Raw genomic sequence first — 10377 nt, forward strand, 5'->3', positions numbered from 1 at the left:
GGAAGTGGCGTGAGGAGACGGCGGGGATCGCGGACAATGTAAGTCCTACGCTGTATTCCCGAGTGTGGCTCGGGGGTTCCCGCTTTGTTAACCCCGAGCCACACTCGGGAATAACAACGGATACGTGTGGAAAAACGGCCCAAAGAAGCTCATGTACTTGTTTGGGGCGTAGGGCGTTTTTCAGCGAGTTTACACAGGCTGATATACGCCCAGGTGAGAACCATGCCCATAGGGATTCATGGGATTTCACTTCCTGGGCGTTTTTCAGCGCTCCGATCAGCATTGAAAAATGCCCAGGTGTGAACCCAGCCTTAGGGAGAATACAGTTGGGCTACATTCACACCCAGTTTTTTTAGGCAAATGTGTTTTTTTTTTTAAATTAAAGCTGAACTCCAGGCAAACAATTCATTTGTAGATCTGTCCATTCAGTTGTGAGATGTACCCTGTTTCCCCGAAAATAAGACCTAGCCCGAAAATAAGACCTAGTACTATTTTGGGGAATTGCTAAAATATAAGACCTACCCTGAAAATAAGACCTAGTTGTGACCATTCCCAGTGCCGGTGGTGGCATAAGGGGGAGCTTGAAGAATCCCTCGGGAGAGAATCAGCGGTGCCAGTGAAGCCAGCGCTAGAGGAAGCGAGGCGGCAGCGGAGGGAGCAGAGCCGCATAAGCCGATGCTTCCTTTATAGGGGCGGCTCCTGTCACTGGCGGAGTTATACCAAATGCACTCCGCCTGTGAGGAATCGTTAGTGAAAGCGCGTTTCGCTCATTCTGGCCAGAGATTGGTTACCAAATTGCTCTTGGAAAGCAACGGCACCCCTGATTGCCCTGATAACCCTATTCTTAACTTTCACATTTTGGATTATTTAATTTGGATTTGCATTAATTTTGGATTGTTGTGCATTAAAAAAAAAAATAAGACCTACCCCCAAAATAAGACCTAGTGTGTTTTTTTGAGCCAAAAAAAATATAAGACAGTGTCTTATTTTCGGGGAAACACGGTATACAGCTCTGCAGAACAGAATAGCCCTGTCTGACAGGACAGGAGACCTGATTTTTCTTTGCTGCACTTCAGTAACCAGGGCTGAAATGTCAGCCTCGGGTGGCATCCATCCCTGGCATTGCCCTTTCAGTATCACTTACAGGTCTTGCTCCTCATCTATCTTGTGAATGGGCTGTAAATGTAAAAGGGAGCAGGTCTGATTAACTCATCTCTCTGTTATTTCTGCCCTCCTCCTATGGGCACGTTCTTTGCACTAAAAGTTTATCTAAACCCAAGAACAAAAATGTACTGTATCGGAACATACCACTCCTTAGCATTACCATACATGTTACAACCTGACTGTACAATCTTTGCACAATCCCCTTTGGATTAACCGTAACTATGTAATATGAAGAACTACCTAATCTATCACACCAATTGATATCCAATCAGGCAGGCCCTTAAAGCAGACCTTTACCCCCTTCGGCTATAAATTACATCAGCATGCAGCTCTGCATGCCGATATGAAATCATCTTACAAGGATTAAACAAACATATTTTCATGTTACTTACAATTCTTTGTTTTCTACTTCCTGGTTCTCTTTGGCAAAAGTGATGCACTTGTGCCCGAGTGTGGCATCCTGGGAAGGTTACCTCAGCAGAGCATTGCTGGGAAATCTAATTTGTAATCTCATGAGATCTCAGTGAAAGGCATTTTCCTCCCCTGAGATTATGTGCATGGTCACATGTCCTAGTCACATGTGCCAGAATTCTTGGAAGTAAAGGGAGATATATCCCCAGAAGACTGAGGAAGAAAAGAGAAATAAGATATGCAAAGAATAAAAAGCCGGCATTTATCTAGAAATATCTGTTTGAAGATTGCCATTACTAAACATTTCTAAAGGTGCCTTTGTTGTTATTTTGAAGATATGGGTAAAGTTCCTCTTTAAGGAGATTGTACACTCAGACTGTGACGTGTGTAGTAAGTTATAGATGTGGTGGCTACATTCATTTGTATTTTTCAGGCTAAAGAACATGTAATGTTATGTAACACATAGAACTTGTTTGTAGTCCAAATCAGGAGAGCAGCCAAGGGTGATAATGCTGCTCCACAGATACAGTGCAGTAGGAGAGTGCTGTCACCCTAGAACAGAAATGCATTAAGCTGGCCATACACTACGGGTATTTTGGCCGGTTTTTGATGAAGCGGTCAAAATATGCATAGCGGGTGCCCCATATGGGCATCCTTTCGCCCGGCATCCCATGATCAGAAGATCGAAGGAGCTAGTTGGAAATTCTGCAAGCGCTGTTCAAGCCGCTGTCAAAGTCCTATAGAAAGGGGATTCCTCCAACCACACTGCTCAACATTGATGGGGGAATCTGTAAATGGTAGGCGGAATAGTAGAGTGTATGGGAAGCTTTCTGGCAGCATCATCAAGTGAAATGAAAAGCCTGAAAAAAAAGAAAACGCTGCCTTTACACACACATGAACTTTAATGGCATCCCAGTCTTAGTCCGTAGGGTTCAATATTGAGTTGGCCCACCCTTTGCCGCTATAACAGCTTCAACTCTTCTGGGAAGGCGTCCACAGGGCTTAGGAGTGTGTCTATGGGAATGTTTGACCATTCTTCCAGAAGCGCATTTGTGAGGTCAGGTGCTGATGTTGGACGAGAAGGCCGGGCTCGCAGTCTCCGCTCTAATTCACCCCAAAGGTGTTCTATCAGGTTGAGGTCAGGACTCTGTGCAGGCCAGTCAAGTTCCCCCACCCCAAACTCGCTCATCCATGTCTTTATGGACCTTGCTTTATGCACTGGTGCGCAGTCATGTTGGAACAGGAAGAGGCCATCCCCAAACTGTTCCCACAAAGTTGGGAGCATAAAATTGTCCAACATGTCTTGGTATGCTGATGCCTTAAGAGTTCCCTTCACTGGAACTAAGGGGCCAAGCCCAACACCTGAAAAAAAACCCCACGCAATAATCCCCCCTCCACCAAACCTTACACTTGGCACAATGCAGTCAGGCAAGTACCGTTCTCCTGGCAACCGCCAAACCCAGACACATCCATGGGATTGCCAGACAGAGAAGTGTGATTCGTCACTCCAGAGAACACGTCTCCACTTCTCTAGAGTCCAGTGGCGGCGTGCTTTACACCACTGCATATGACACTTTGCATTGCACTTGGTGATGTAAGGCTTGGATGCAGCTGCTCGGCCATGGAAACCCATTCCATGAAGCTCTCTACGCACTGTTGTTGTGCCAATCTGAAGGCCACACAAAGTTTGGAGGTCTGTAGCTATTGACTCTGCAGACAGTTGGCAACTTCTGCGCACTGTACACTTCAGCATGTGCTGACCCTGCTCTGTCATTTTACGTGGCCTACTAGTTCGTGGCTGAGTTGCTGTTGTTTCCAGTTGCTTCCACTTTGTTGTAGTACCACTAACAGTTGATCGTGGAATATTTAGTAGCAAGGATATTTCACAGATGGAGTTATTGCACACGTGGCAACCTATCACGGTACCACGCATGAATTCACAGAGCTCCTGAGTGCGACCCATTCTTTCACAAATGTTTGTAGAAGCGTCTGCATGCCTAGGTGCTTGATTTTATATACCTGTGACCATGGAGGTGATTGGAACACCTAAATCCAATGATTTGGAGGGGTGTCACAATACTCTTGGCAATATAGTGTATATGTAAAATTGCCTGCAAATGCGCACTGACATGCAAAGCTGTAAATAAGTGACTTAGACTAAAAACCTGAATGAGGTATACCTTTGTGTTATAATAGTGCATATGCGTACAATCTACACATTGTCTACAATCGGATCGTAGTGTGTGTGGCCAGCTTTAATGAATCTTCTCATGTGACAATGGTCAGAGATGGCCTCCATGGTATCAATAGCCTATTATGTAGTTAATGTAAATGAATGTTTAACACACAGTTTGCCTATATGCATTCTCTCTCTGGACATAAGTTTACCATGAAGAAAGCTGTGATCACTCAGAGCAGGAAGCCACAGCATGAGAGCAAGTGTAATGTTGTTTACCACAGAGCAGCATAAAGCCCCACTATAATACATTATGCATAATTGCTGACATTTGCACAGAAACCACAACAGTAACTCTAGTCCACATAAAGGGCTCTCTTTCACCCTCCCTGTCCTCTTCATATTCATATACAGTGTGGGTATCCCAATACACTTATTGTTCATATTGGCATACAATGTTAGTCACATGAAAGTTATATGCAACATCATGCGTTTGCAATTTCATATTGCACTTCCTGGGGTAAGAATTTAAAGACCTGCTGCACCCAAAACGGATATTTTAAACTGCATGACTGCTCGCAAGTTGCTTCATGTGTCTCGCTGTTGACGGAATATCCCCAACGAGAATTCCCAGCTCCAACCTACTCAAATTAGCCAGTACAAAGCCAAATGACAGAAGCAAAACTATCACAACAGGCTGTACAACAAAGTAACACACTTCGAATATCTCAACTCACGTGTAATTGAAAATAAGGCCCTTTTCAGGTGGGCATTCCACTTAGGTTCACCTGTCGGTTTTTCAGGTAAATCTGATCGGAAGACCAATGCTAATTATATCAGCAGCCGGATCTAAATAGGATGCGTCCACTTACATCCAACTTTCCTGACTCCATCCAGGTCTGGAAAATCAAATGGAACATAGTTCTGTTTTGTCTGACCTGATCGTGATGGATTGGAGATAAATCAGAGCCGGATTTACTCTCTCTGCTGCCCCAAGGCTAGGTTCCTCAATGTGCCCCCCTACCCACCAACTCCACTGCATACAAGTGATCTTGGCAACATCGCCGGGATCACTTGCACAAAACAAGCAGCAGCTTCCCTGCTGTACATTTAGCTCTGCTTGCCCAAAGCAGGGCTGAATGTAGAGAACTTCCCGCCGGCGCCCGGAACTACATGTCCTGGGCATTGGGAGAAAGGAATTTCACACCCCTGCTGCCCCTCTACTCCCTGCTGCCCCGAGGCTGGGCCTTGGTTGGCCTTGTGGGAAATCCGGCCCTGGGAATAATGTGATGTAAGCAAACATCTCTTGCAAGTTAAAAAAGATGCCACAATGAATACATACATTCAGAAACTGCTCCAATCAGTAGGGGATCTATTCATGGGTCCCCTGCTGATCGGAACTGACCGGCACCTGTGTGAAGGGGCCTCATATGAATAGTAGTGTCACGTAATTACTAGCCATTTCACAAAATGTTAAATGTTTTATTAATGTTGGACCTTATAGTATTACTGCAGTCCTGAAATAAAACATGTTTAAATGTTTATATAAAACAAATAAAACATTAAACAGAGGTTTTTTTTTTTTTGGAGACATGCCAAGTATTTATAGCCAGAAAACCTATTTCTACTTGCTCCTAGCAATTTATTTCATGTGTACACTGTATGGAACACAAGCTCATTTCCAGCATTTATAAGATGCTGACGCTGGGTGCCAGGGACAGCATAACTTCTGTGCGCATGTGCAGGAGTTACTCCTCTTCAGCCATTAGTCTGCCATTATTATGTCACACAGAAGAAATAGTGGGGTAGATGGCATCAGCAGGGAAGGGAGCCGTGACTGCGAGTCTGGATCTGCCATGGCAAGTGCAAAACCCCCATTGAGTGGAATTTAGTGCTGCTTTAAGGGCCAAGTTACACCTATGCACTCACGTTGCTTAAATGAGTCCACTATGTACGCATGATGTAGCGCCAATCCATTTTATTTGGGTCCTCAATGTTTGTTCACAAGGCACATAACCCAGGTGTCTACTGAGTGCCATGCGCATGCTTGGCATGTGGATGCACATTGGAGGCACTATTAGAAATGAATAGGTACACCCCAAAATGTATGCACAATTTGTGTGCGTGTAGTGTATTACAATGTGCAAGTTGTGGCACACCTGAGAACTACCAGAAAAGAAAATACTGTCTAAATACAAGAGGCATGTGTATTCTTATTGAAATCTTGGTGTGCTTTGTGTATTTCTTCCAGTGCAGTAATCCAGTGTGAAACTTTTCCTCTGTGCAGGGGCTTTGTGTATAAAGACCCATCGCTGCTGCTTTCTCTCCCTGTGCAGGGTGACTGGTCTTGTATGTGCCTGTTATGTGTGGAACTGTTGGGTCCCTCACACAGCTCTGCTCTCTGCAGATGTTTTGATGAGCACAGTTATGATATCACTGTTTGCAAAGGCCTTTGGTGGATTTATATTATTTGTGGCTTTAAATTAAAGATTTTGTACCTGGAGTTCAGCTTCAACGTTTAAGCTACTGGAGCGGGGTTTTGTTTTAAACACGTTAAAATGCACATTTTAGGTCTGAAGATTACTTGAGAATTATGGCCAAATCTTTTACCTTTTTTTGGCATTAGTAAAATGTCCTCCTGTGACCCAAAATTCCACATAGAGCAGGCTAATGCGCACTATAAGCAGACAGCACAAAGCCGCGCTACAATATTGTCGTGATCCACCCCGCTACCTGATTGACAGCTGGCTCTGCTTCTCTAGAGGCAGAACCAGCTGTGCCCAGCGCCTCCTCTGTCCGTCCCTCCAGTCAGCGCTGAAGGAACGTAGAGGGGGGATCACAACGTGCAGTGGTGACTGACAGTCACCGCTCTCTGCAGGGAGAAGATTGTGAACTAGGCGATCAGCAGTTTATGATCTATAGAGCCAATGTGTGACCGCTGTAGTGCCACATGTCGGTTCTAACTATGGGGATGTGTGTATTTCACTCTCCCCATAGTTCCCCTTTAAAACCCCCAAAACATGATGTATTTTTTTGAATGCCTATAGAACAATATGGTGGCAGTTCCTTTTTTATGTCTCTCAATCAATTTTATTAAAAAAAACATTTTTTAGTAAAAAAAACACTTAAAATTAAATTGTAGTTAAATGAAACACAATAGAATACCAGTTTAGTCGGTAAAATAGAAAATATGAGGTTGTGTTGAGCAAAGAGATAACAGATAATGTCAATCCTCAATTTTCCAGCTGCCCCACTTCTATGGCATAGCTGGCAGCCAGGACTCAAAAGTAGGGATGCACCGTAATTTCGGCCACCGAAACAAATTTTCGTCTGAAAATGGTACTATGGGCAAAATGCTAATAGAACAAAAATTTTTAGCAAATGTGGTGCATCCCTAGCTTCTCTTCTCTCTGCTGGTCGCCGGCTGCAAGCTTTGGTCTTTGTTTCCTACAAGCTTTCTCCCGCCTGTGTCGGCAGGGTCAGTGGGTACTGAAAGGGATACCGAGTCGTTTCAGCTGCCGGCGCCCAGCAACGAGGAGAGTTGTCAGGAGGCCGAGAGGGGCGGTGCGGGGTGAGAGCTTGACTCCTGTGATAGGCGGAGCAGTGAGGATGGAGAGCAGAGCACAAACACTCAGAGATCACTAAGTACTGATCACTAAGTGTTTGTAAATAACTGAGGACATAGTAAGTTTACTATGTCCCCAGTTATGAATGTACAGGAAGTGCTATGCATCACTTCCTGTTCATTTATGAATGGGGACAGTAAATATTTGCTCACGTTATGAATGTACAGAAAGCAGTTCATTACTGAGGCTTCCTGTCCATTCATGACTGAGTTGATCGTCAATATTGACTATCTCCAGATTGTGAATGAACAGGGAGCCTCTGTACTGAGAGCTTCCCAATCATTGAGTACAGGGGCTGCAGAAAATAGACTGAGGACTCTGTGTCCTCAATCTCTATTTTAAAAGGGAAACATCAGGGGTCTGTTTAGACTCTAGGACATATGAGGTATGTCTTAGGACCTCAACTGAAAAGAGATAGCCTATTAGCCATTTTCAATTTAAATTATCCTTTAGGTAGGCTTAGGCCAAAAGTCAGTCCCCTAGTGAGAAAGTGGAGTAAATCAGAGAGGCACACGAGAGATGTGCTTGAAGGCTGATAAAGGAAATAACAGCCAATCTGTGGTGCCAAATCTCATGCAGGGTCACCAAAAGAGGGCTATTTTATTGTCAAAAATGGGCTTCAAAACAGTAAACATAAAATGCCAGCTACTTTGTGTAAAAAGCTACTGTTTAAGTTTGCATTAGAGAGGCTAAACCAAGGCAATCTGTATTTGTATACATAATTTGTATTGTCACTTAACTTGCTTAAAAGGTTTACAATATCAAAAACCTACTTACCTCACCCACATGCTGCAACTGCTCAGCAATTTCTTTTGTCTGGATCCTCATAATAGGACTGTTTCTGGAAGACAAACACATACAGATAATAAGCACAGTTTGACAATTATGCCCATAGATTAAAAAAACATACACAAAAACATCACAGAACTACTACAAAGCTTTTTCTTGGCTGGATTGGGCAAAGATCTCAAGTCCAGCTGTGTCTACCTGCAGACCCTGTTGACCAAGGCTTCTTGGTGCGGGGAGGAAGAGGGTCTAATAGCAACTACGCATTTTAGAAAACCTTATCCACTTATCATTGTTCTTCCCTGCAAGATGCCACTGGATGCCCACCTCTCGGCAAGACCCATCACCCAAGGCCACCATTCATATATAGAACCGCACATGTACTCTATAAGGGTTGTCAGATTTTACTTATGTCCAATTGACATATGTGTGAGGGTGGTCTGATCATGCTTTTATGTCCATTTGGACTCGTGTGTATGAGTACATTAAAGTAGAAGTAGGTCATTTGAGGACAGTGGCCTGTCATTGTATGACAACAAATGGGTAGAGCCAGCAGTGATCTCACGGCTGACTCCTCCCATCTGTTTAAATTCAGCCGGCACATGTCAGCATTTCATTTTGCGGCGGGACTTCGTCGCGTGCAGTCGGGCTGGCGGGTATTGGGTGTTTTTTTATTTTGATGAAGCCGCGTCGGTGTGGACATCACTGGACGACGTGATTACCTTGTTGGATCATTTTTTTTCATTGTCTTGGGGGGGGGTTGTGAAAGGAATAGTCAAAAACTTTTGTTGTGTTTTTTTTTTTTCAATTAAAGGATTTTTTTCCTAAAAGTTTGGTCTCTTTATTTACATTTTATTTTAACTCTTTAGTGAATGAGTAGGGGTACAAGGGGTAGGGGTACCACTTATTCACGGGGGGCAGCATCTGAGTGCCCCCTTTATGAGGGGGAACCCCAATGCAAATAAGCCACCCTGCCCGCAGACCCCCACAACCACCCGGTCAGGGTTGTGGGGAAGAGGCCTTTGTCCACATCGGCATGGGGACAAGGTGCTTTTCCAGGGATCCCTGGAAAAGCACCCTCCTAATTACAAGTGCATGTGGCCTGGTATGGCGCGATGGGGGCACTCGCCCCCCCCCCCCCTTTTCTGCCCTGCCAGGCCAGTGTCCAATTAAGGGTCTGGCTAGGAATTTTAGGGGGGAACCTCACATTTTTTTTTCCATTTTTTGGTATCTTTTGCTATCAAATTATAATTTTGCACCCCAAAGATGCCAATTTTCACAACTTCAATCATGCCGGGCAATCAACATTTGCCGTCACACATTCCCATGGTATTTGTATAGTGACTGAGTTACCTATGTGGCTATAAATGCTGAACTGAAGAAACTGCTTAGTAGGATATGGCAAGATGATTTTTCCTCCAATGCCAAAGGCTCACAAGCTGCACTATTCACGTGCAACTTTTTGCGCAGTTACTTATTTTTCTGAGCTCCCCCCACACAGTCCTGCAGCCTCCTTGCGACCCAACCACCACAGTCTTGCAACCTCCTCAACACCACACAGACTCCTGTCCAAATCTTCCCTGACAATATTTTATATACTGTAGAAAAGCAAATAAATGTCCTAGCGGCTTCCTGGGTTTGCTCCCAAACCACACCTATGTTACTGTATATACAAGTGGACCTTTCAGCAACTAGAAGTCTGTGCGAATACATTGCTGGCATTTACAATATCCAGTAACAAAGTAAAATGCTCTACCTTTACCAGTATAAAGCAGCCCTTGAACTCCAGTCAAGTGACTTTTCCTAGCTTAAGATATCATCATCATTCTGCTGCAAGTATGAGGAAGCATTCTGTAGTCTCTTCAGAGGCATTGTCAGAGGGAGAACTGTACTCTCCATGAGAAGTGTAAGTGTAAAGCTGGCCACTGTAAGTGTAAAGTTAGCCATACATTTTACAACCATCGCACAACTTTCGTTGTAATTAAAAAAATCGTACGATCTGCCCTTCTTGGACAGGCAGATCGTACTTGCGATCATCGCAAGCCCTCCCCGTTGAGGGGAAGGGCTTCCGATGACTGCAGTGCTGAGCGGGCAGTGTGCACACCGGCCCGTTCAGCATTTGTCGTACGAGCACGGCTGGTTTTCCAACGTGCTCGTAAGACAAAAGATGTGCGACCGTACAGTAGAAACGGTCGCACGCCTTCCATACACCTG

The 10377-nt window shown here is 44.5% G+C and overlaps 1 protein-coding gene across 2 annotated transcripts in view; it reads right to left on the reverse strand.

The window, feature by feature from the left end:
* The window catches only part of FAM13C (family with sequence similarity 13 member C), a 128676-nt gene that overhangs the window by 37248 nt on the left and 81051 nt on the right, over nucleotides 1–10377 (reverse strand). For both annotated transcript variants that reach the window (XM_018569464.1, XM_018569463.1), the window contains exon 5: nucleotides 8155–8218. In XM_018569464.1, coding sequence (XP_018424966.1) covers nucleotides 8155–8218 — 64 coding nt within the window. The remainder of the gene's footprint in view (nucleotides 1–8154; nucleotides 8219–10377) is intronic.

Source organism: Nanorana parkeri, unplaced genomic scaffold (assembly GCF_000935625.1).
Source record: "Nanorana parkeri isolate BGI_ZX_2015 unplaced genomic scaffold, ASM93562v1 scaffold1338, whole genome shotgun sequence".
In the NCBI taxonomy this organism is placed as follows: domain Eukaryota; kingdom Metazoa; phylum Chordata; class Amphibia; order Anura; family Dicroglossidae; genus Nanorana; species Nanorana parkeri.